This window comes from Ambystoma mexicanum, chromosome 11 (genome assembly GCF_040938575.1).
Source record: "Ambystoma mexicanum isolate Mex_15411 chromosome 11, UKY_AmexF1_1, whole genome shotgun sequence".
Taxonomy (NCBI): Eukaryota; Metazoa; Chordata; class Amphibia; order Caudata; family Ambystomatidae; genus Ambystoma; species Ambystoma mexicanum.
Window position 1 is genome coordinate 1480995279 of NC_090934.1, and position 26731 is coordinate 1481022009.

General features: G+C 48.4%; 1 protein-coding gene across 1 annotated transcript in view; it reads right to left on the reverse strand.

Annotated features, from left to right (window-relative positions):
• Positions 1–26731, reverse strand: part of HDDC3 (HD domain containing 3) — an 83951-nt gene that overhangs the window by 12100 nt on the left and 45120 nt on the right. Inside the window, exon 3 of the mRNA XM_069625207.1 lies at positions 10346–10586. Within this exon, the coding sequence (XP_069481308.1) occupies positions 10346–10586 (241 nt within the window). The remainder of the gene's footprint in view (positions 1–10345; positions 10587–26731) is intronic.

The window sequence follows — 26731 nt, forward strand, 5'->3', positions numbered from 1 at the left end:
GGCAACACCTAGATTCAAAGCAAAAATGCAGTGGGGCAACACCTAGATTCAAAGTAATACATTTGGCTAAGATGCAGTGGGGCAACACCTAGATTCAAAGTAAAACACTTAAGCTAAAATGCAGTGGGGCAGCACCTGGATTCAAATAATACATTTGACTAAAATGCAGTGGGGCAGCACCATGCAGAGACATTAACATTTCTATCTTTTGAGGCAAAATGGTGCAGAAGGGACAGGATGAGGGAGATTGCAAGCGAGCAGTGTAAATATGACACAATTAACTGATGTGCTATGGAGATGTATCCGGCACGGTACTAGACAGTGGGCCAGGAATGTGCAGTGGAGAGTGATAATAAGATAAAGGTGGCTTTGGGCAGGGTAGAGAAACTATAGGTGCACGTTATGTTATGTTAATGATCATTGATATATAGGTTTACAGTGCGTGAATGGCGACAGAGTATAGTACTTTGTGGTGTAGCAGTAATAGCTCAGATTTGCCACACTGGCTGGACTCAATATAAGTGGTGTGAGCTCAGGAAGTGTACAAAGTTCGATGCGAATTGCATAAACATTAGGTCCGGTAGCACAACGCTATTTCCAGATTTGCGTAATGCATGTGTCTATGTAGCTCCTGAGATAGAGGGGTGTAGGGCGACCTTACCAGGTGGAAACAGGGCACTGCTCCAGCAATGGGTGGGGGGGGGACTCCAGCTCCTGTTGACATCTGGGTCACGGCTGAGATGGGACCTCAGTAGGGCAGGGTTCCTGGCAGACGGCCAGATAGGCTGTCCCTGTGGTCCCCACAGCCTTTCCCGAACTCCTAAATCTAGTTCTACAGATCGATGCCAGAAAGGCTGAACGAAAGGGCGAACAAAGAGCTTTTGTCCCAGTGGCCATGACTGCAGCCAGCCCTACCACAGGGAATAGCAAACCTATTCAAATTGGTGATGTGAGGGGTCCTTTGTCTTCGGTGGAGAGGGAACTAAGAAAGAAGAAGAATCTTTGCTTTTACTGTGGTTCTTTTGAACATATTTTGCTATCTTGCAACAAGAAGCCCAAGAAGCAGGGAAATGCAGAGCTCGGCAGTAGGAGGAGTCCAAATGTTCTTTCCTTAGCGATAGGAGCATGAGGGTGTTCGCCCCTTCAGCAGCGGCAGCCCAGATCCCTATTACCTGCGGCGTACCCCAGGGTTCTTGTGTCTCCCCCACCCTATACAATATATTTACTAAGCCCCTTTTTGATGATCTGGACCTTCTTCGTATCACCTACACTAATTATGCAGATGATACTCGGATTCTCCTCCCACTTTCCGGGGATTACAACAAGGATTTGGCCTTGGTAAATAGGGTGCATCTCATCATCCAGGCATGGATGGCAACCCACAGTGTATGCCTGAATGATGATAAAACAGAGCTAATCATCCTGGGCACTCACTCTAATCTTAAAAAAAACTAGGCCAAGACTACACCTCCTTTGAGATTGATGGCAATATCATCAAGGTGGCCAAGAAGGTGAAGACACTTAGCTTTTACCTCGACTCTATCCTCTCCTTCTCCAAACAGGTGAAATCCCTGGCACCAGCCACAGATTACACTTGTAAGCTCATCAGATCAGGAAAACACTTTCTCTCAGATGACAACTGTATTATTTTAGCTAGAGCCCTTATTCTATCCAGGCTCGATTACTGTAATGCCTTATACATGGGTGCTAACAAATATATCACCCATAGAATTCAAATCTTACAAAACAATGCCTTTAGATCGGCTCTCGACGTGCCTAAAAGCTCTCACATATACAAGATAAGGCGCCAAAATAATTGGCTTTCCACCCAAAACAAAATCTACTTAAAAGTTGCATCCCTTACTCACAAAGCTTTGAACAATGCAGCACCCAGTTATCTTTCGGATAGATTCCTAAAGAGAAGCTCCACCCGACCGTCAAGAACAACCAATGCCAACAGCCTTATCATACCAAGATTTAGGATGGCTAAGGCTGGGGCGGCAGCTTCCCTGTCCGAGCGGCACAATTATGGAACTCTTTGCCACATCTTTTACGAGAAGAGCAGCCTCATCTCAAATTCAGATCTAATTCGATCAATCTGCTGAAGTCATCGTACAACTAGTTTCATACTAGCTTATACAAGACTCCCAATCCCACCTTGTTTGTACATACTCCCCATCCAGTTGCCCAGTATGTACATTTTCCCATTTGTCTCTAGTTATTTGACCTATTATTGCCATGTATATATATTCCGTTTTGTTCATAATCTGTAACCATGTAACTTAAATCCTCGCATTTTCTGTACTGTTGCGCCCGGTTACCTTTGGGTTTGGTGCGCATTATAAGTGAATAAAACAAGCAAACAAAACAATGTGCGTTCAGACTCCATTAGGTCAACACCATTTACTGTTTCCACCCAGTGTTCGACCCTCATGGGTTCTGAGTGGGACATTGATGCAATGCTCGACTCTGGAGCCACTGGTAATTATATAGATTGTGCCTTTGCCAAGGATCTGGGTATTCCCATCGTTCCTAAACCACATCCTGAATTGTGAACGCATTTGATGGGACTATGCTGCTCTCAGGACTAGTAACAGAACGAACAGTGGACCTTACGATGACTATAACAGTCATACTGAGACCATTTGGTTTGATCTGATCGCAGCACCACAATATCGTTTGATTTTGGGTCTACACTAGCTGGTACTTCACAACCCAGATATAGACTGGCAGACAGGGGACGTGGAGTTCGTTTCGAGGCAGTGTGAAACCAGTTGTCTAGGTTCTCTTACAACAGTCAACAATCCATGCCGACCACTATTGCTCAACACACCCGCGATAGGGGCTGTCACGTTCACTTCTTTACCTAAAGAGTACGATCAACTCTGAGACGTATTTGACCTCAAGGGAGCCAAATCTCTACCCCCACCTAGACCCTATGATTGCCCTACAGACCTAGTGCTATGGGCGAAATTACCATTGGGCCGGATTTATTCCTTAACACAGAAGGAAGACCAAATTCTCAAGGATTATCTTGATAAGTCATTGAAAACAGGCTTTATTCGTCCCTCACGCTCTCCTACGCTGCTCCTTTGCTCTTTGTGCCAAAGAAGGAGGGGGATCTTCGGCCATGCATTGACTACCGCCATTGAACGCCGTGACCTTAAGAAATCAATATCCTATACCCTTGATTTCAGTCCTCCTGGACCAGTTAGGATCTGCTGTAATTTTCACGAAGTTAGATCTTAGAGGAGCCTACAATTTGGTCAGAATACGTCAAGGGGATGAGTGGAAAACGGCGTTTAAAACCAAATACAGCTTATACGAGTATTGCGTTATGCCTTTCGGCCTGTGTAACGCCCCTGCCACATTTCAGCATTTCATCAATGATGTTTTTAGAGACATGATGGATCCGTTTTTAGTGGTTTATCTCGATGATATTCTAATATATTCCGATTCCTTTGGAGGCACACGTTCAACACGTCACTCAAGTGCTACAATGCCTTCGAGAACATTCAGTGTATGCGAAAGTAGACAAATGCATTTTACACGTCCAAAGCGTCAAATTCTTGGGGTATGAGATCACTAATAGAGGAATACTGAGGAGTTCCTCGAAGGTGAAAGCTGCATTAGACTGGCCAGTGCCTAATAATCTGAAATCACTGCAGTCTTTTCTCGGCTTTGCCAATTTTTATAGGTGGTTTGGGAGGTCCTTTTCAGAAATTGCCGCCCCTCTTACGATACTCACCAGTAGCAAGAAACCCTTTATCTGGAGCCCTGCGGCTGATAGTGCTTTTAAGGCCCTCAAGTTGGCTTTCACTACTGCTCCGGTGTTACAACATCCTGACCCGACACTACCATATGTTGTGGAAGCAGACGTTTCGGATCTAGCTTTAGGGGCTGTTCTGTCTCAGAATTGTAAAGACACCAATGCTCTCCATCCAGTAGCTTACCACTCTAGGAAATGGACAACCTATGAACAGAACTACACTGTTACAAAGAATGAGTTATTGGTAGTCCGTGATGTATTCTTGGTTTGGAGGCATCATTTATTGGGAACAGCTACTCCTGTGCTGGTGTATACAGGTCATCGTAACCTCCTGGCTTTGCAATCCGTGAAGTGCACTACAGCATGTCATGCCCGGTGGCATGAGTTTTTCTCACAGTTCCATTTCACCATTACGTATCGTCCAGGTACTTTGCATTCTAAGGTCGATGTCTTATCCCGTCTCACTGGAAATACCACGGAACGTGCTGGTAATGTTATGTTACTTGGTATTTATATAGCGCCTTATGTATCATTGGTATGGCCTCAAAGCGCTGGTAGGTTGAACGCCCTCAGGAACCATAGTTCAAATCAGTAGAGAGAGAGAATGTGGTATGGTGCATGGGCGCACCGGATGTGTGTGCAGCTGGTGTGATTTTTGCATGATAGCTGCTTCTTAGCGGTAGGAGTGGTGCTGAGGAAATCAGTTGGATGTGTTCAGTCTGGTGGTTGGACACTCAGACTGAGTTCTGGCTGCGTTAGGCCTGAGGAGACGCCTAAAATCTAGCCGGAATGTGCTCAGCTAGCTGTGTTTTATTAGGATGATGAGGTGTTCGTGGGGTCATGTTAGTATGAGAACAGCTAGGCCGAATGTGTCATAGCATAGCTGTGTTCTAGTTGAATGATGGTGTATAGGAGAGAGTAAGCGTAGTAGTGTTATATGGTGGTTTAACAGTGAAGCGCTAGCGGTCAGGCACAAGAGCAGGACGGGGGCATACATTGCAGGATACATATATAAAGCGACAGGTTGGATAGGGTAACATGGGGATACAGGTACAGTTATTCAGTCCGCTTCATCCGTTTCTTCGGTTCTATCTGCTTTATCCGGTTATTCGATTCATCTGTTCCGTCCACTTCATCCGTACTATCCAATTCATTCCTGTCATCCATTTCATCTGTTCCAGCCACTTCAACCGTTCCAGCCACTTCAACCGTTCCATCTACTATATGCACTCCGTCGTCCGTTCTATCCACTCCATCATCCGTTCCATCCACTCTATCATCTACCCGATCATTTTCCGTCCGTTCCATCCACTTCGTCCGTTCCATCCATTTCATCCATTCTGTCCACTGTTCATTAGATCTGTTCCATCCACACCATCCGACCATGCCATCCATCCAACTGTCCACTCCATCCATATATCCACTTCATCCATGCATCTGTCGATCCGTTCCGTCCATTTAATCACTTCCGTCCACTTCGTCAATTTCTTCCACTTCGTCCGTTCCATTCTCTTCGTCCGTTCCATCCACCCCATCCGTTCCATCCACCCCATCCGTTCCATCCACCCCATCCGTTCCACCGCCCGCCTCGTCCTGTCATCCATTCTATCCACTCATCTCCTCCATCCACACGATCCACTCCATCCATTCCACCACCTGCTCCTTCCTTCCCATCCACTTAATCCATTCTATCCACTTCATCCGTTCTATCCGGTTTCATCTCAACTCCATCTGTTCGATCAGTTCCTTCCACTCTATCCGTTCCATCCACTCCGTCTGTTTCATCCACTTCATTAGTACGATTCGTTCCGTTGGTTGCATTCACTCCATCCATTCCATTCCTTCCATCGGTTCTAACTAATCCATCCGTTCCATCCACTTCATTCACTCTATCTGCTCCCTCCACACCGTCCACTCTATCAGTTCCGTCCGTTCCAACCACTCCATTCGTTCGATCTATTTCATCCGTTCGAGCTATTTCATCCATTCCATCCGCTTCATCCGTTCCACCCGATTCATCTGTCGCGTCCACTCCGTCATTCACCCACTTCGTCCGTACCATCCACTTCGTCCGTTCCATCCACTTCGTCCGTTCCATCCACTTCATCCGTTCCATCCACTTCATCCGTTCCACTCAGTCTATTTGTTTTAGTTACACTATCCGTTTTAATCTTTCAATCGACTCTCTTTGCTCTTTTGTTTCTTTGTTCCACAATCTTGGGTTTCTGTTTTTTGTGGCTATTTACTTCGTTTGTTCTGAGCGTCGATCGAGAAGAGCCACGTTTTATTAAGGGAAGAGCCACATTTTCAGTTGTTTGCAGAATTACATGTAGTCTTCGCTGAGTCGAATGCTGGGTGGAAGGGAGTTCCACAGAGTGGGGGCCAAGGCTGAGAATGATGATTCTCCTAACCTGACTGAGTTTGTGTTTGGTATCACTAGGAGGAGGGCAGAGCTGTGTGCGGTGGGTGGTAGGGTTTTAGCTTGTCCTGTAGGTATAGATGTCCACTTTTATCCATTGCTCGGTAGGAGATGCATAAGGATTTGAAAGACATGTTTCGTCCAACCGGGAGCCAATGGAGAGTTCTCAGGGCTGGAGAGGTGTGATCTCTTGGACCAAGTGCTAGAAGCAATTTGGCTGCAGTGTTTTGTGCTCTTTGTAGTTTGATGAGGTGGTATGCTTGGAACCCGAGGTAGATGGAGTTGGCATAGTCCAGTCTTGACATTACAATAGATTGGACAGCGGCGAGTCTGTTGGGAAAGGAGAGGTACGGAAAAATGTGCCTAAGAATTTTGAGGTGGTAATGGCAGGACTTAGAGACGTTGTTGATTTGGCGAGAGAGGGTTAGGTCAGAGTTGAGAGTGCATCCAAGGTTTTTTACCGTGGTTGAGGTGGTCAGTGGAGTGCCCATGGATGATGGCCAGGGTAGAGGGTGGGGGAAAAGCTTGGTGTTGCCGCACCCCATGATTTCAGTTTTGGTGGGGTTTAGGAGATGGTTCGTGGTCATCCACCAATCAATGTCAAGGATGCAGGCAGCGAGGTTGGGTTGACAGTTGGGGTTTGAGTTGAGTAGTTTTAAGATTAATTGGGTGTCATCGGCATAGTTATACAGGAAACCGTGCAAGCGGATTATTCCCGGGAGGGTGGACATGTAGAGGTTGAACAGGAGGGCTGATAAGCACGCTACTTGTGGAACTCCGGTATTGACTGGTCGGGCGGCGGAAGCAAAGGAGAGGAGGGTTATTTGGCTCCTATTGTTGAGGAATCTAATGGCAACCTTGCTACTACCTAACCAGGTTGTCTGTGGTTGTACTTTACAGGCATCCATGAAATTCAATATCCAGGCCTGGGTCAAACCAAACCCGCAAGCCATCATTAATAACATCAAGGTTGTTCAGTCCTTGCCCTATGTCCAAGGAAAAGTCTACCTACCTGATATCACGACTCGCCAGTTGGCCATGCAATGGTGTCACGACAGATTGCGGCTCATCCCAGTAACAGGAAGACATCAGACCTGTTACACCGTTGGTGTTCAAATATGACCAAAGATATTGCCCAATATGTTGCTTCTTGTGTGTGCTGTGTGCGCCCAGGGCAAAGACGCACGTACAAAGCCCATTGGACTACTGCAACCTTTGCCGGTTCCCCATTACCCTGGGTCCATGTTTCAATGGATTTTATAGTCGAACTACCATCCGTACAAGACTTTGATACCATATGGGTAGTCATCGACTATTTTACAAAAATGGCTCTGTTTATTCCATGCCATGGTCTCCCAACCGCCCCTGTGTTGGCAGACTTATTCTTGCGACACGTCTTCAGGCTATTTGGTTTACCAAGTGTTATCATAACAGATCGTGGTTCTCAATTCACTTCCCATTTTTGAGGGCTCTCACAGGTTCTTTTGGCATAGAGGATCGGTATTCCAGTGCTCATCACCCCCAGACTGATGGACAAACAGAACGTGTAAATGCCATGCTTATACAATATTTACGTTGTCTCATAATTCAACACCAGGGTTCGTGGCTTTCTGCGTTGGTGATGGCAGAGTTTGCATACAACAACTCATTGCATACAGCCACCGGTTCTTCACCCTTCTTTGCTCTGTATGGATGCCATCCTCGTGCCCTTCCTGTTCCTGCTATGGTTTCTCCTTGCAATCCTGCTGCGCTTCGTTGCGCACAAGACCTTTCCAATCTCCAAGCCGGAATCAAACAGCATTTGCTGGAAGCACAGGCACGTACAAAACATCACGCTGATGCCCATCGATCCGAGTCTCCTGCTTATGGGCTGGTATGAAGGTGCGGCTGTCCATGGAGCATCTGCGTTTGCCAGGTCTACAGATCCTCCTGCCACGTTATGTCGGTCCTTATGTTAACACTGATGTAATAGAACTGGTGGTGGTGAGGTTGGCTTTGCCGGATTCTTGGAAAATCCATGCTGTCTCATGTTTCCCTGTGGAAACCTGTGCATAAGGCGGTCAGGCTTCTCAGCCACGACCGTCCTCTGGCAGTTTGGGTTAAGACGAACATGAGGTCAACCAGATTCTCGACTCTAAGGTTAAGAGAGGTGTCCATCTGTATTTGGTAGACTGGAAGGGTTACGGTCCTGAAGACCGTACATGGGAACCATCGGATCACATCCATGCTCCAGCCCTTTTGGCTGACTTCTGGTCATTTCGTAGGGAGAGGCATTCTTTGGGGCAGGGTACTGTCAGGACTGCGACCTCCACTAGGTCCAAGTCACGCCTCACTGCTGTTGATAACACAGGGTTTTTAAATAACAGGAGAACACACACTTACAAATCCGGTTCACGCCCACGTTAGCAGTCCATACATAGAAACATACGATTTTATTCTCCTATGCAGTCTCCCTACTACGGATCCCAGAGAGCTATTTGTTTCTGCAGTAAAGGACGCTATGGCAGAAACTGGATTCCCTTTCATCTGCTCCTTGCCTGCTATGTTTGCCTTTGTCATCGCCCGTCTGTGATCCTGCTCGACCCGGAACTCGCTACTGGATTGCCTCTGTCTCGCCCACGGTCATTGTTCTGCCCTGCATCGTTGTCGACCAGTTTTGTCTACTTTAGACCCCGCACTGGGCGAGCTTGGAGCATTCCCGCACACCTTCTACACACTGACTAGAGACTTCCTGTGTGTGTTGGCGGTTTCCCAACAGGGGTCCGCGTTCCGTCGGTTTAGGCGTCTGGGACTAGAGACTTTCTACCCACTTAAGGCGTCCTTGTGCCGTCAGGGATAGGCTCCCTGGGGATTGCTCCATTCCTCTTGGTGCTTTGGCTGCTCCGGACTGCCTTTAAGGATTCTTTCCTGGTGAATTTCCTTCGAACCTACGGTAAAATACTACTCTCACATTGTTACATTACCCAATCAGTAATAGCTTCATCCCCACACTTCTGATCAGAGTAATTATCAGGGTGTTTGTATTACAGATACCAGAGGTTACCATTTGGAAGGGATGTAACTGCAGAAGCATTCGAACACCTCTTCAAGCAGTTTGGCGACATTCCTCAGCAGTCCGCTTCTTTTGATAGACAGGTTAGTCCTGGTCAAGTAGACTCTGTTAACATATTTGCCACCAAGGGTCAGACTAAACTGGTTCTTTCTTGTGTCCTAGGTAGCCTGATGATATCGTTGGGTCCATTCTTTCAAGGAATACATCCTACTACTGTCTCGTTTTTATTTACGGACAGTGGGTTATATTGTTAGAAAGAATCCGTCGGCTACACTACGAGTGCAAGTAGGAGGCAGATTCTGACACCCACACTCAGCCCAGTTATCCCTCTGTTGCCATGCTCACTCGACTCCTTCCCCCACACTCAGGCGCTCACTCAACTCCTTCCCCCCATACCATGTGTTCTTTTGCCTTTTTTATTGTTTTGTTATTAAAATAAGTGGAGATGACTGTTCCTTCATGCAACCACCTGGTCACGCACTTCTGATTCGTTTTACTGCTTTTTTTAAACTTTACAAATAAAAGGTTTTCCTACTTTTGGTTTTTAAACATTAGGTTTTTCAAATGTACATTTTTGAATTGACCACCACACCGAAGCAACATCATGCTCTGCAACATCGCTTTAACCCTTCAGGCATGCACCTTTATTGAGTGCTCTAAACATGCACAAAGTCAGTGCTAACATGAGTGCATATCACCTGCAATGCTAAATCATACAAGTATGTTCTCCAAAAATAGCATCCGTGGTAAAATGTCATTAAAAACATACAGCTTAGGAGAACACCACATAAAACTGTAGCTATATAAACATTACAGTGGATAAACTTGAACCAGCTGTGTATTACTACTACTCTAGAGATGGTAGTCTTCCACTGAAGGATATCAGCAGACGAAGATAGAGCTGCATTGTTATATGAAGTGTTGAAAGCTGTTGCCTTTCATAATTGAGTAACGTACGACTTTAATTTTGGGAAGGATGCGCTGCTTGACCCTTTCATGTCATTGAACTCCTGCTTCCCCATTCCAAACTGTCGGTCGGCCTCGTACACACTATTGCTAGCTTCCTCCCCCTACACTCCTCTGCCGCTTTGAGTTGGCCGAGTACCTTCTGGAGTTGTGCGTTTGAGATCCCGGAGGTTGTAGAGTTTGTCCGCCAGCTTTACAAGCTTGGCACCATGGCTGCTGTGGGCCGCATGCTCAATCTGTAGGTGTTTCCTCTCATCTTTGGATAACAATTTGTCGTCTGTCACTTCCTCAACCAACAGCCTAACCTCCTTGCCAAATCGGTCCTCGATTTCTGAAAGTTCCGTGTCTGTATCCTCCACGGTGTCATGAAGGAGTGCAGTCTGTGTGAGAAGATGGGACATGGGAACAAAGATTGACTGGGGTAAGTATCAACGTTATAAGCCATTGAAAAGCAATAACCGTTGCAATTTCACCAACAAATCATTATCAAAGAAAGCAAGTGTGGTATTTTCAACATTTATTGGGCTGGTAAATTGGATGTATTTAAAAAATGTTCCCAGATTAAAAAAACACCATCATGATCATAAAAACAGTATCTGTGGTTAGATTGAACTAGAGACTTCTTCTTGCTGTATTAAGGTGTTCCTATAAAAAGTCTGAAGAAATAGTGAAACTGCACATACTCAAATTCCTGAAATGGATGGCTGAGTGGAGGGAGTAGACCATTCAGCTTCCAGGTACTTAGAGACTGGAAAATGTGTGATGTCAACAAATGAACAACATTGAGAAAAACAAGGAGAACAAAACAAAGCAATGGCTTAATGACGATCAGTTACAGGGGAAAAGTCAAATCTAGCACGGATTAAGAGCGAAATAAAAGACGCAGGGCTTTTCTTCGCAAATTGGGCCAAGCTGTTGAGATTAGTGCATCGCCTCATCCACAGAAGTGTCCGTGACCTGCATTTTCCTTTGCTGCCCCGGTACAATGCAAGCAGCCCTACAGATAAGAGGTGTATTGGTTACTTACTCCCTAAAAATAGGCAAATACAGCCAGAAAAGAAAAAGGGAATAGTTTCTTACCTGTAACTCCATTTCTCCAGCATTGGTATCTTTCATGGATTCACATGCTTAGAATATTCCCCGTCGTCAGACTGGGACCCTCGGTACACATATATAGCCTTTTCCTATAGGAAAACTTCCGACACTTGTGTCCTATCTGCGTCCTTTTAGGACCCGCCTACGCATGCTCCGTAGGCCGTCCCAGTATAAGAGGCCCGCCCCCGCGGCTCCCCTTCAGATTTCGGCCCCTCCAAAGTAGGAAGGGTTAAACTTATCAAGCAAATACATTGCATTCCGGGGAGGCTGGCGGGCGCATGTGAATCCATGAAAGATACCAATGCTGGAGAAATGGAGTTACAGGTAAGAAACTATTCCCTTCTCCAGCATTGGATCTTTCATGGATTCACATGCTTAGAATAGATTGTATAGCAGTAACAACTGAAATGGCGGTGAGAATGTAATGTAATATACCCTCACCATAATACACAATGCATATATACAGAGGAATAAGTTAACCCATATAACCATTCCCACATAAAGTATACTGTCATCAAAAGGTAGAGAATCGACTCTCCACAGCGTGGAGCTTACCTTACTGAAACAGATGGCGCAGGACAGCTCTTCCCATCTGCACCTCTTCCGCATGCTGCCTGGCAAGGCAGTAGTGGCGGGTAAACGTGTGGGGCACTGACCATGCCGCAGCCTGGCATATGTCTGCCAGCGGAATTCCTGCCCATAATGCTGCTGAGGAGGACGTTGATCTTGTAGAATGGGCTCTAGGATGCCCTTGCAACGGCCTTCCGGCCTTGGAGCGGCAAAACGCAATCGTCGATGAGACCCATCTAGCCAATCCTTGTTTAGAGATTGCTTTTCCCCTCGTCGACGGACCATATGCGATGAACAGTTGACGAGTAGACCTGAGTTCCTGTGTACGATGTAGGTAAAATTTCAGAGCCCTCTTAACGTCCAGGGTATGAAGAGCTTTTTCTGCCGCCGATGATGGGGTCGCGAAGAAAGTAGGGAGAACAATGGACGAGTGTTTGTGATACACTGTCGGAACTTTTGGGACGAACGTAGGATTAGTTGCCAGGACCACCTTGTCCTTAAAGAATCTCAAGTATGGCGGGTCTACGACCAGCGCTTGCAGTTCCGAGATTCTCCTAGCTGACGTGATAGCAATTAAGAATGCCAACTTCCACGATATGAATTTCATGTCCGACGTGGCCATGGGCTCAAAGGGTGGTTTCATTAAGCCTGCCAACACTGTGTTGAGACTCCAAGTTGGAGGGAAACGTTTCACCGGGGGAAAAGTTCGAAATAAACCCCTCATGAAGTGTTTTACCAGTCTGTCGCTGAATAGAGGAGACGACTGTCTCTTCCTCGTGAACCTCGAGATGGCCGCCAGGTGCACCTTTATCGATGTGAAGGATAAACCACTTTCCGCCAAGAGAAGCAGGTAAGGTAGCACTTGTTCCAGCGTCACCGGTTGTAGGCCTTGCTGTCCTCGACACCATTCACAGAACCTCCTCCACTTATAGGTGTAAGATTTGTTGGTAGAAGGGGCTCGAGCCGCTTGCAGAATTCTTTGGCAATCCTCCGAAACGTCTAAAGCACCGAACTCCGAAAAGTCAGGAGCCAGGCTGCAAGGTTGAGACTGTCCGGGTCGTGATGCCACACCGTGCCTTTGTCCCGGGATAGTAGGTTCGGGACTCTCGGAAACGCTATTGGATGTTCCAGAGACAGGTGAAGCAGGTCGGAGAACCACGTTTGCCGCGGCCAATACGGTGCCACTAGAATTACCCGGCAACTGTATCTGCGTATCCACTGTACTGTCCTCCGTATGAGGGGGAACGGAGGAAAAGCATAAAGGAACATGTCCGTCCATGGAAAGGAGAATGCCTCCCCCATGGAACCCTCCTGAGGCCATCTGCTTGCGAATTGCTCGCATTTCTTGTTGTCCTTGGTTGCGAAAGCGTCCAGAGGGGGGTGACCCCATTTCTCGAACACTTTCATCAGCTGAACTGTGTCCATTTCCCATTCGTGTATCTGGGCCATTCTTCTGCTGAGGGAATCTGCTTGCGAATTCCTCACTCCCGGGAGATGGTGAGCCACGATGGAAATCCCGTGCTTCAATGCCCAATGCCATGTTTTCTGGGCCTCTATGGAAAGAGTCCTTGATCGCGTCCCTCCTTGTTTTCTCAAAGAAAACATGGCCGTCGTATTGTCGGTCAGTACTCGTACTCGCGATCCCTTGATGTGTGGTAGGAATGCCTTCAAGGCCCATCGTACTGCTCTGAGCTCTAACACGTTTATGTGTAGGAGGGACTCCGTTGGAGACCAGCGACCTTGCGTTTGAAGAGTACCCATGTGAGCTCCCCATCCGGTTAGGGACGCATCCGTGACTATGGTTTGCTGAAACTCCGGTTCGTGTAGCGGTACACCGTTGTTCAGATTGTGGGAACTCTGCCACCACTGAAAGGTCCGAAGCAGCTTGTCGTCGTCGATGGTTAACTGGTCTGACCAAGATCCTTGGACCTGCATCCATCGGTCCGCAAGGAATTCCTGGACTGGCCTCATGAATAGGCGACAGTTTGCCACCAGATGGATGCAGGATGCCATGGCCCCTAGGACCGAAACGTATTTCCTCACTGAGAGCCTGGTGGTTTGTCGTAGTCGGCTCTCCAGCTGATTGAGTTTTGAGGTTCTGTCGAGAGAAGGCTTCACTAGCCCTAACTGGGTCTCGAACTGTGCTCCCAGGAACACCAACGTTCTCGATGGCCGCAGAGAGGATTTCTCGAAGTTTATGGCAAATCCCAGCTGTTGCAGAAGCTGCATGGTGGCTTGCAAACTTGTGTTGGTCGACGCTGGGGAGGATCCCCTTACCAGCCAGTCGTCGAGGTATGGGTATACGTGGTGGCCTTGCTTCCTTAGCCATGCCGCTACTGGGGCCAGGCATTTCGTGAACGTTCTGGGGGAGGTCTTGAGCCCAAAGGGAAGAACCGTGAACTGGTAGTGAGTCCGCCCTATTACAAATCTCAGGAATTTTCTGTGTTTCCGACACATTGGAAGGTGGAAGTACGCGTCCTGTAAATCCAGGGACGCTAGAAAATCCCCTTCTTGAACGGCGCGGATTACTTCCTGCAGCGTGAGCATTTTGAATTTTAGGTTCTTTAAAGACTTTTTGAGATCGCATAAGTCTAAAATGGGACGCCATTTGCCGTTCGGCTTTTTTACGACAAAGTATCTTGAGTAGACTCCTTGACCTCTCTGTGATGTTGGAACTAATTCTATCACGCCCTTTGCTAACATGAGTGTTACCTCTTGTTGCAGTATCCTCAGATGGGAATGAGCGGTGAACGCAGGTGGGATGTGCGGAGGGCTGTGCTTGAATTGTAGAGAGTGTCCGTTCCTTACAGTGTCCAGCATCCATTGATCCGTCTTTATTCGTTCCCATTCGTCGACATATGCAGACACTCTTCCCCCCAGAACGGTGTGTTGACTGTCACTGTTGATCTTTATTTTGTTTGTCTCTCGACGACGACGGATAGGATGGTCTCTTCCTGGACGTCTGGAAGTTCCGGCGTCGGTTTGCCGTTTGGGAAGCACGCCTGTATCCCTGGGAGGGGTAAGCCGACCTGCCAAAGGATCTGTCTCCAGACGCAGAGAATCTGGAATTACCTCCAAATTCGTCCCCCTCTAAAGGGACGGAAAGACTTGTAGCTTCGGCCGCTCTGGAGGGCCCTCAATGAATGTGCCGTGTCCGAGTCCTCTTTCATTCCCTTTAGGGCCTCGTCTACCTTTTCTCCGAATAGAAGGTCTCCCTCAAAAGGCATATCTAATACTTTGTATTGTACCTCTGGTCTGAAGTAGGTACACTTGAACCATGACTGTCATCGTAATACGACCCCATTATTGACTTGCTTGAAGCCTGACTCAGCGAGGTCCACCGCGATTTTTATTGCGTGATTGGAATCTTCCTCACCCTCTCGGACAAGTAACATCGCTGCCTTCCTATGCTCTTCCGGAAGATGATCCAGCAACAGCGCTAGCCTGTGCCACATTTCTCTGTCATATCTGGCTACGATAGCCAGAGAGTTTGCGGCCTTTACTGTGGTTGCTCCCACGGATAGCACTTTTTTGTCTAAGGCATCCTGGCGTCTTGCTTCGTTTTCAGGCGGAGTCGTGCACTTGTGCTGGGCCTTCGCCTTCCTCGCCGCTGCCGCCGACACCACCGATTCTGGCGTTGGTTGGGAGGATAAACACTTGGGGGTAGACTCTGGAGCCTTAAACTTTTTCTCGAGGCGTCCTTTCACTGCCGGCTCCGAAAAGGGGTGACGCATTGTCTGAAACCCCTCCTTCCACACGTGGTCTAGTATTGGTATTGAGAACACAGACCTCCTTCTCTTACCCATGTGGTCGAACAAAAAACAGTCCTTTTTCTGTTCTTCCTGGGACAAGCCAAATTCCTTACACGCCTTCTCCATCATAGAATGGAATGATGCAATGTCGTCCGGAGGGGACGGGTGAGCTGGGCTTCTTGGAGTTTCTAACTCCACCTCTGACTCCCAGGTTGGATCCCTGGAGGGGGATGATGAGATATCCGACATGGCTCCCCTGTCAGACTCCGAATCTGGCAGCTCACCTTCCTCTTGTGGTGCCAGTGCGGAGATTGGCGTGCGTAAGTGCGTCGGTGGACGGGACGGGCTCGTCGACGGGTGACTGAGGCAGGTTTACCTGAGGTAGCCTCTGGTCCAATGACTGTACCAAAGACTGAAGCGTGGACAGAATTTCCAACGACAAAACAGATTGAGGATTGAGAAGAGGGGCAGATACCGGTATACCGGATCCCCTCGTCGACGACTTGTCAACCATTCGTAGCCCGAGGTCCGCCGGGCCAGCTATTCTCCCGCTCTCGTCCTCCCCCCCGAGGACAGCGACACAGCCTGTTCTTGCAATAAAGTATCCGGGGGGATCGGATCAAAAACCTCAGGCCTCCAGGCTTCCTGTAGAACCCCCGTTGACGAGGCCACCGTCGCAGTCGTTGTCGGTGGGACGGTGGATACCACATGCGTCAGTGGCAGGGTGGAGGCCGATGATTGGACCGCCGTCGAAGACGGTGACTTAGCAGGTGGTTTAGGCGGTCCCGCTTTTTCCTCACTTGGCCTGCCTTTACTCGACTCGAGGTCGATCTATGGTGATCGCCCGAGGAGGATTTTGGCCTTTCCTTGTCATACTTTTTTGATGAAGATGACGATTTTTTCGACGAGGATTCTTTAGCTGAATGACTCCGAGATGACTCTTTTTCCGTCGGTCGAGATTTCTTCGCCGGTGGTTCCCACGAGGCAGCGTGGTGTGATGTTTTCGCCGATTGTGTGGAGCCTACCTCCGAAGGGGGGTATGCCCCCGCTCCATCATTCAGCCATGCCACCAGCCGTCGATTTTGGTCTTTGAGGGTCTTTTGAGAAAACCCTTTGCATATGTCGCAGTTATCAGCCGAATGATGAGGGTGGAGGCAGTATATACAATCCATATGTCCGTCCCCCTCGTAAACATTTTTCAAGCCGCACGTCGCGCATGGACAGAACAGCGCTTTTCCTGACATGGAGGAAAAATGTCCTCGAACTCCAACCCCAGTACACAACCTTGTACAAAATAGTAAGACGACGCGAGGAGATCCCACTACTTTGGAGACGGTTGAAATCTGAAGGGGAGCCGCGGGGGCGGGTCTCTTATACTGGGACGGCCTACGGAGCATACGTAGGCGGGTCCTAAAAGGACGCAGATAGGACACAAAAGTGTTGGAAGTTTTCCTATAGGAAAAGGCTATATATGTGTACCGAGGGTCCCAGTCTGACGACGGGGAATATTCTAAGCATGTGAATCCATGAAAGATCCAATGCTGGAGAAATAGGGAGTCCAAATACTCCCAGCAAAAAATTAGGAAAAATGACACCTTGCATGTACCCCTGCTTTCACCCACACAGTACACACGGCGGCAGAGACTTCTATGGTTACTGCTTGATCTGAAGAGGAATCTGCATGGATGACTAGGTGCAAAGTAGTATTTGTTACAAAAATATTTCTGTTTAACAGTTAAAGCATATATTTACTCGCTAAGAAAATACTTACATTAGGAATGGGGCTCTCTAATAGGGAGTAAAATACTCCTGCTTCTAGAGCACTGCGTGTGGGTATTATACAGACCTGTATATTGCCTAGTCGAGAGCCCGTTTATTGAATTCATTTCAGAGCAATCATTGAGCAATTCATAAAATGTGCAAATATAAATCTAGAGAAACTTCTAGCAAATCCCCCAAACACACTTTGCTTTTTTGCAGTCTCTCTGAAGCAGATTGGCAAATCAACTGTCTGTACCCGTTGGGCAAATGTGTCTGTTCAAACGTCATTACCCATACAATCTTTTCACCGGCTAGAGGCTAGAAGATGGAGCTAGGGCGACTGTGGCGCGTCATCACCTGCTCCATGATGCTGGCACCGGAGCAGTTGTGCAGCAGACACTCCTCACCCAAGCTACGCCCTCTAGTATATCTCTAGCCTTGTTTGTTTGCCTAGCACATTTTTTCAAGAGAAAACCCCTTGAAAGTTGAGGAGGCGGTCATCTCATGGGAAACACATGGTCAGCTGTGCCATCATGGCCTTGTAGACCCACAATATAGACAGGGATGCCTGGTTACATGAAAGACAACAATCAGCGAGCTGCGCTTGTCCAGAAGTTCGTGGACCTTGTGCAGACCCACACGTACTAGTAATCTGACACCTAACTTGATTATAAAAAGGTTGGCAACTCCGCACAACCTTCGGTAACCTCAACTACCCAAAGAATGAATCAAAGATGGTGGCTAGATGCATACTAAAGAGGCCTGGCAGAGCTGCAGCACAGCTGACTAGTCAAGTGTTTATCCTTGTCAAGCATATAGTTCACATGGACAGCAGCCGATCACTAAGCAGTGTCCATCCTCACACTTGTGATATTTGATTTCCAGAGCTTCGCCCCACTGAACTACAAAAGGGGACTGGGTCTGTAGGGAGGTTTGGGAATTATGAGTACAGAAAGCGAGGTGCAGTTTGGAGCTTAGTGGTTTTGACAGGGTCAGGGGTTTGGAACTTGTCTTGGGTAGGGGTTGGGACCGCTCTTAACCTGGGCAAGAGGCCTACCAGAGTTTTTACTAGAGACAGTCCTACGCCAGAGGAGGTGCGAAGGAGTTGGGAGGGCGCCATTTGCTGCACCCCTTCACGTGCCTTGTTACAAGTGGAGGGTAGGAATATCAATTACCCAATGCCTCCATGTTCTTTTTCTGGCCATTGTTTCTTTTTTACGATACAGGACTACAAAGCCTTCATTAGATGGACTTGGAGCACAAGACTTACTGGTACGTTGGAACATGGACGTCTGCTGCAAGTTGATTTGGAACTTGCATCAGGTTAAAAGTCGAGGGAGGTTTATCTTTTGAGTGTGTGTGTCACTTCCCCGGCCCTCTCCTAGCTTGAAGGAGCTTGTATTAGCACCAGGATACCGCCTGGGCTAACAGCGTTACCGCCACCCAGTCCGGCGCTATTAGCGGTGGATCAAGGGTTGGGCGGTAATGGGTATTCCAAATTGGGTTCATTGGACCCAATGAGGCATTTTCGGTGCAAAAAGTTGGCAATTTTCTCCCAGCTTAGAGCTGGGGGTAAATGCTGCCAGACTCGTGATTGGGCAGACCCTTAAATGCGGCAGTAATAGTGTTACCTCCGCATTTAAGGGCTACCGCCCAAGGCGTGATGAGGTCCACTGAGTTTTTCAGACAGTTCAATGGTTTTGGCTTTATTTTTATTTGTGGTTCCTCTCTCTCGTCTACCCACGAAATTCCTCCCTAACACAGGTGTCCGTAGCCCCGGACTTGTGCTGATTGTTAAACCCCACTGTCTAAGGACTCCACTTGTACTAGAGATGGCTTCCCTAAACGTAGGCTATATTGCCACCCTCCAGGACTTCCCAACTTTCCCTACTCTATTCAAAGGTTGGTGTTCTACCTGAAGGTTGAATAGTTACTTGCACTTACTCAGTTTGAATCAGGCTAGATCAGTCGCGCACAACCAGGTCTCTTCCCCTACTCTAACTACCACTCCCTCCACAGCCTCCTCGTTCAGATGTTTCACACCTCCTGCTGCTTGCCTCCACCCTTTGAGGTAACCACTCCTCCCCCTCCCTTCTGATCCGTCTTCGCACTACTGTCCTCAACACACACCACTACGCACACACCCTTCTCTCACCCAGTATCTTTCACTTCACATTCACGCCGTATACTGTCCTATCCTATTCACTTGCTAAACACGAAGTGAACTTGTAGGACCACTATCCCTCCTTAACCAATACCTTATCTGTTCCAACAATCTCCACAAGTCACTGCTCCTTCCTTCCTCCTGCTGCTGGTCTCTTCGTCGTCCTCCACCTCCACTACTAACCTCACCCATTACTTTCTGCTTCCTGTGGTCCTTTAAAAAGCCCTTCCTTCCTAGGGATTGGTTCTCTTTCCCTAGCCAATCTAGGCTGCTTTCCCTGTCCTGGGATGTTTTGAAAAGGAGGGTAAGCCTGGTCCACTGTTTCCGCGGCTGCTTGCAGCTTAATGGCGGTGCACCAAATTCAATGGAACTGTCATTTTTCGGGAACCCATCGCACTGATGGTGTCGGCGAGTCTTGGGAAATGTCCCTTACGGGTTTAGTGATCAGATTGTATGAGCGGACTCCAGCCAGTGCATCCTGGTGGGACCACGACTCATCTTTGATTGACGCTTTCTCCTGCCGTTCTCCCTCTCCGCCCCATTCTATGGACGGCTCTACACTGGATCTTCCTGGTGTGGAAGTCGCTTGGTAGTACTGGTCGTGTTTACATGTCCGATGTGGGTGATGTCGGTCCTGTTGCTCCTTTGGTTGTCTTGTGCTGATCACGCTGACAATCAGGCATCACTTTATATCTGCAATAATAAGATAAACACCGGCGAACATCTTGGTCAAGAGGCATAGTAGCAAATACGTTTCTGCATGCAAGTACTCTGGCCTAAGGAGGAGGGCTGCAATGGGGGCCCTCTCTGCTGTCAATCTTCAGGGGTAGGATCGACTCTGGATGGCTCCCTTGTAGGCTTCCCGCCCCCAGCTGAGGGGGGGCCCATCCCCTCGTGAAAGGACTTGGTTACTAGCCCTGTCACACTCCGGATTTAATGTGACAAAGTCTTTAAGCCCAGAATGTAGCTTGGGGAGACATTCAAGCTCAGCTTCGGAATGTCTTAGGGACGGTGTGAGTTCTTCTTAGCTTATCCTTTGGCTGTACTTGCACCAAGTGACCATTATATGCATTATTCCACATAGCTCCAAGTAAAAGGTTTGACGAATCAAAGGTATTCAATGCAACAGCCATGTATTTGTCCCTTCTCCACAAGGGGGAGCCTCCCCCTTTGAGGCTAGGGAGGTGAGCCCACTCCTCAACCTCTCCCTAGGGGACTGGGACTTCACTGGGAGAGACTCCTGCATAGGGGAGAAGGATTCCCGCTCCTGCGAGGAGCTCCCTAAGCCACAAAACCTAGTAGCATACATGGGACTAATTGCTAGAAGGACTACTGTAACATATACTTGTTTGGCTGAAGGTAATGCTGGAACCTACCAGCATGAACAAGGAAATGATATCTCTTTAAATGAACATGCATACTTAGGAGGGACGAGTGGAGGAAGCTGCAGAGGCAGAAAGTATCCTATGCCGGGTAAGCCCCATAATGAGAGCACACCTGAAGGAGGCGGACCAGAAAACAGTCGGAGAGCCTGTGACTTTCGACGAGCGACTGAATGCCAGAACGAGACGCTGGTGGTCCAGGGTATCCGACAACGAGAGAACTGTTGTACTTCAGGAAAGCAGAGTCCTGCTGCAGGTGGTGGTGAGACCACGTCTCTACCGTGGTGGGCAGGGCGCCCAACCAAACACACTGAGACCATCCGAGAAGGAGACGGGAAGAGTGAGCAGCTTCCAAGCAGTAAACCCCATACACGGCATATGAAAAGACAAGAACGGGAAACCAATTAGCACGAAGAACGAGAGTCAATGGGAAAGCGAGCAGCTTTGCAACCGCCTGCTACGTACACGGCAGAAGGATAGCCGAGGGGCGACAAGGAGAAGGAAAGAGAAACCCAGTACCTGAGAAGAGCACCCAAGCAAACATAAGATCCTGCGACGTTCCCCAGCCTGCAGAGAGGTAACTATGAGAATGAGAGAAGCGAGAGGTCGCCGGGGCAACAGAAGACGAGAAGAGGAACTCGTCCCATCACTCAAGAGGAGTTACGGAATGTAAACTTATGTAATTGTTAACTGTTGTTAACTGTATAAAGCTGAGGAGGAGGGGATTGAATAACCCTGACTGGGAAGTCTATGAGGGGTCCAAACCAGAACCTGATAATAGAGGGGAAATACTATATGAGCAACAAGCAGAAAAGACAAGAAACTGACACACAGTCTTATAAGAGAGCAGGACAGAGACAATTGTCAAGTACAGAAAGTAGTGAGAAAGAGAGAATCCCTAAGTGGGGAAATATGAAGTGGGCAGAGACCCCAGCTAAGCTGAGAGAGCCTGGATCAGTAGAGTGTGGCACTATTGATCCAAGCTTGATCAGGCGTAGATCTAAACAAATAATTAATCATGTCCATTTTCTGTCTACAACCATCAGATTGGATCTACTCAGCAGTGTGCTGTATTCTGTAACTTCACCCATCGTATTTGACTTTCAACACTGTGCTGCATATTTGTAATACAACCTGTACTTTGTAGCTTAAACCTACTGGAGTCAGTGCCCCTCTGAATCAGCCTAGCTACCTGTGAGCGGATTAACCAGTCTGCGCCTGCACGTGCCTACCCTTAATTTCCTTCAGGAGGTTCTTATTCTACTGCTGCCCTAGCCTCAACTATTGCCTATTCGCTCCTTTTACTTATTGCCTTGTTAACGCCACCTATACCCTTCATGCGATTGGAAGGAGCAGGGTTTTATTTTGCCTTGTCGTACCGATTCCCCTCAACATGTCATTCTTTCAATGTTTACTTTTGTTAATACTGCATTGGATCTCCAACCCCCTATACCTTGAGATGCGGCCTTCCTGCTTCTGTTTTTCACTTGCCCCACTGTCACCTTACCGGCATGCTCCCCTACTGCAGCCATGTGGAGACGTTTTCCTTTGTTTGCGCATCTTCCTGACCCAAATGTGTCCAACTATGCCTGTCATATACCAGTCTACATGTATGAAGTAGCCCCCACACAATGAGGTGAAGCTTTTCCAGCTTGTGTACACACACCGATTTTGTCTGTCATGCCTGTCCGCGCGTCTGAAGTAGCCCCCTGCACCATGAGGTGAGGCTTTGCCAGTTTGTGCGCACACACCTATTTTGTCTTTCATACCCGTCTGCAGTAGCCCCCTGCACCATGAGGTGAGGCTTTGCCAGTCTGTGTACACACCCCAATTCTGGTCTATAACCCATTGAAGTTTTCTATGAACTGTACTATGCACTTTCTGTAATTAGCACCTAGATGCCTCAGGGCTTTGTGCGCTGAAATAAATGTAAAATAAACAAATAAAACCTGGAGGACGCTGGTGAGCCCAACCAAGAAGGCCACAGGCTTGCAAGCTCCTAAGCACCTCTGTATATCCGGACATAATCCTGGCGTTCCTGGACCCGCTCATGGTCTGATAACAGACATCCTGCTGTGTGGGCATTCCGCCTACACCCTAACAAAATCTAGGAGCTCACACTACTGGGGGAGTGAAGTTATTGGCAGCGACTCCTGGAGAGATCCTGGTCCACGCCGAAAGCCCGGGAGGCAGACAGCCTCGGGTGAAAAGAGAAGGGGGCACAGCAACCAATGCGCACCATTATAGACAGCGCCGGACTGAAGCAGCAAGTCTATCGTGGCAATCCCAGCACCGGTGCCACCCAGATACGAGCTTAGGGGGAGGAGCTCCAGACGACCGCAAGGACAAGCGGTCTAATATACAAGGAGGAGAGCCGGAACACGCATTGGAGGACCCCTGGGCAACACGAACGGGGAGAGCCTCTCCTCTCTCCTGGAGGTAGGAGAGTGGGGGACTGAATGGGACGACTCCCTGGAAGCAGCGGGTGGCCGGCGATTGTGTCCTAGCAGTATGTGGCTGCCGCCTGCAGTCGCGGCCTGATGGGGGTGCCATCACTGTGGACTGCCCTGAACTGTGGGTGGGGGGGGCGGGACACAATACATTTGGTTACCCCTCTACAGCTTGTAGTGATGGACACACTAGTGGTGCTAAATAGAGCTCGATTGCTGGCGGGAAAGGGGGGAACTGGCCTGCAGCCACGTGGAGGGAATTTTGACCCCCCCTTTGACTTGGAGATTACCTGCTTGGGGCCATCTAACAGCGTTGAATTGTGATGGAAGTTCTGGAAAGGGGGCACATTGTGGTGGGATGGCTGGCTCCACTGGTGCAGTGACAAGATTATATGAGGTGATGCAACCCTCCTGTGGATTGATGAGAAAAGCCTGGCCGGGACAGCACTGGTGAACGCACTCTTCTTGGACCCTTTTACAGTTGGACCTAAGATATTTGTGGCAGCGTGCTACCAGCTGGGTGGGGGGCCCACACACGCAGCGGGGAGGACCCAGTGGAACAACACAGAGTATGAACGACTGGGATTAAGACAAGGCGACCGAGTGCTGCGTGGGTGGGCTGCTGCGTAAAGTAGAGAGTGGCATCAAAGCATTAGGACTAGGGCTCTCGACAGCCATCTACGGCGGGGTTGTCAGTGCTGGTGTGGGGGGTGGACCCATTCCACCAGAGAGGAGCGAGACAACATAGAAGGAGGCACAGGATACTGTGACCAAAATCAGGACATTACCTTGAGAGCCCAGCAAAATTGAGGGACAGCAGCACTAAAATTAAATCCCAGCAGTATGTCTAAAGCAAACAAGGTGGGGAAACAGCAGTCAAAAATTGCAGTTTGAAACTTCCTCCCAGACCAGGGGTCATAAGACAATGGAGGACTCACCAGATGGGCCCCATCCTCCCAACTCTTCACTCAGGACGCTTCTGGGGCCATTCAGGATATTAAAGAGATGTTTAGTCAACTACAGACTAGTATACGGTCATTGGACGGGAAGATGGATACCCTGACATGTAAGGTAGACCACATGCAGGTCTGCCTGGATAAACATGGAGAAAGATTGGATGTGGTTGAAGGGTGTGTCTTCACGGCCGAGGGTGTATCTTCATCCACATCCAGAGAGGTGACTCAAGAGCCCTGAAAGAATTGGCGGATCAACAGGAAGATCTTGAATACAGATCCAGGAGAAATAACTTGAGGATGGTGGGAGTATCTGAAACAGTGGAGCAAAGATCCATGGAGCCCTTGGTCGAGGCAATGCTGCGTGAGGCGTTGGGAACCAAAGATTTTTCAGCAGTGTTCATAGTGGTGAGGGTACACCGGATACCGAGTGGCAAGAAACAGATACCAGGATCCCCCGCCACATTATAGCTCAGGATTTCACTCTACGAAAAGCTAGGGAAAAAGGAGCTGTGACCTACAAGGGAGGTGCCATCAAACTATTTCTGGATTTCTCGGATAAGATGTAGGCGCCCCGAAAGACATTCATCGATAATAAGAAACGACTGCGAGAGAGGGGCATAAGATATTCCCCATCAAACAGAGTGGAACATGAGGGACAAAGTATTCTTTTTTCACTCCCCGGATGAAGCCAACAGTTTCCTCTAATCACTGCCAAAGAACCCTAGACAGCGGGGAAATAATGGGTGATATTGCGCTCAAGTGATCTATGCTTAGGTTTTAACAATAGATGTCATATGGTAAGAAGAATTTAAAATGGTGGCGGCCAAGGAACGACAATTGTCGCAGTGAAGGTGTGATGGGTGGCTGGGTGCTAAGCTGGCCTCATGCAGAAATCTAAACCTGTTAATGAGGGCAGGGGGCAGGGAATTGTGACTGGCTAGTTGGGGTTTCCGGCGGGAAAGGGGGAGGTAGTTGGGAGTACTGGCTAATTGGGGTTGCCGGTGGGGGAGGAGAAGGTGGCAGAGGGTGGAGGGAGATCGGGGGGAGGAGAGGAAATAGTGGTTCGGGGGATCGCTCTGGTTCAGTCCTGGATGTTTATTTAACATTGGGCTGGACGATGTAGAAGTACTAGATATAAATTGGAACATCCAGACATTTACTATGAGAAAGGTGCAGACGTATGGCCGCAGCACTTAAATGTATGACATGGAACATCAGGGGGTTAAATTTCCCATATCTGAAAGGTATTGTTATATATGCAACGCCATCAAGTTAATATAGCGTTCCTTCAGGAAACACATTTGACACCATCTGGAGAGACACTACCTGGGCAAAAGTGGGGTTGTCATCGCCATTTCTCCTCTTGTTCCTCCTATTCGGGGGGGGGGGGTTGAATACTGATACAAAATTCAGTCGGGTTTTGCCTCACAGACGATCAGGGACCGGGAGGGACGAGCAGTGATGGTCCAGGGAGCCATACACGGACAGGCAATTACTTGGATCAACTACTATGGTCCCAATCAGGACTCAGTGGAAACACTGGAGTGAATAGCTCAGCAATTAGATAAGCGTACGCCTGCTGTAATTATGTGGGAGGGGGACTTTAATGCAGTGTTGCAACGAGACATCGACAGGACTGGGGGTGTTTACAGGCCACTGCTGAGGTCGGCCTGTAAACTAAGGGATCTATGTTGGACCTGGGAGTTAAATTATATATGGCGTACTAGGTATGAAGGTGCAGGTGGCTACAGGTTTCACTCCACGGTGCACCAATCGGCATCCCAATTGGATTATTTCCTGATTTCAGACACAATGGTGGGCGGGTGACTGAGGCCACAATACTGGCGCGTACACTGTCAGATCATGCCCCTGGAAGTGTCTGGGGGATGGGTGGGAGGCCGCCCTGGGTATTTAAAAGTGAGGGGCTATCTGATGGGGTGTATCGGACTGGGATAGCGTCCGCTATGGATAGTTATTTTATTTATTTAGGAGAATATGGGTTCGGTTGATTCATATACAGTACTATGGAAAAGTTTCAAGTGCGTAATCTGGGGAGTGCATCTCGAAGGAGTCTGGCATATTAAGGCAAATTCAAAGAGAATTGGTGAACAGTGAGGTACTTCTACGGCAAATGCAAGCAGAGACTGGGACTATGAATGTGCCTGTCTGGCAGAAGGAGATTAGAGAGAAACTAGATAACTTCAGAGAACTGGCGCATAGGGAGGTGAAGTTTTTGTCAGGGAAGGCGGCTGTCCGGCAATATGGGGAGGGGCAACGCCCTAGTAGAATGCTCGCAAGACCTGCAAGGGTTGACCTACCGAAGACACACATCCTTTCTGTTGAGACTGATCAGGGAGAGCTGCAGCATGCGGATGGTGATATTGTTCAGGAATTC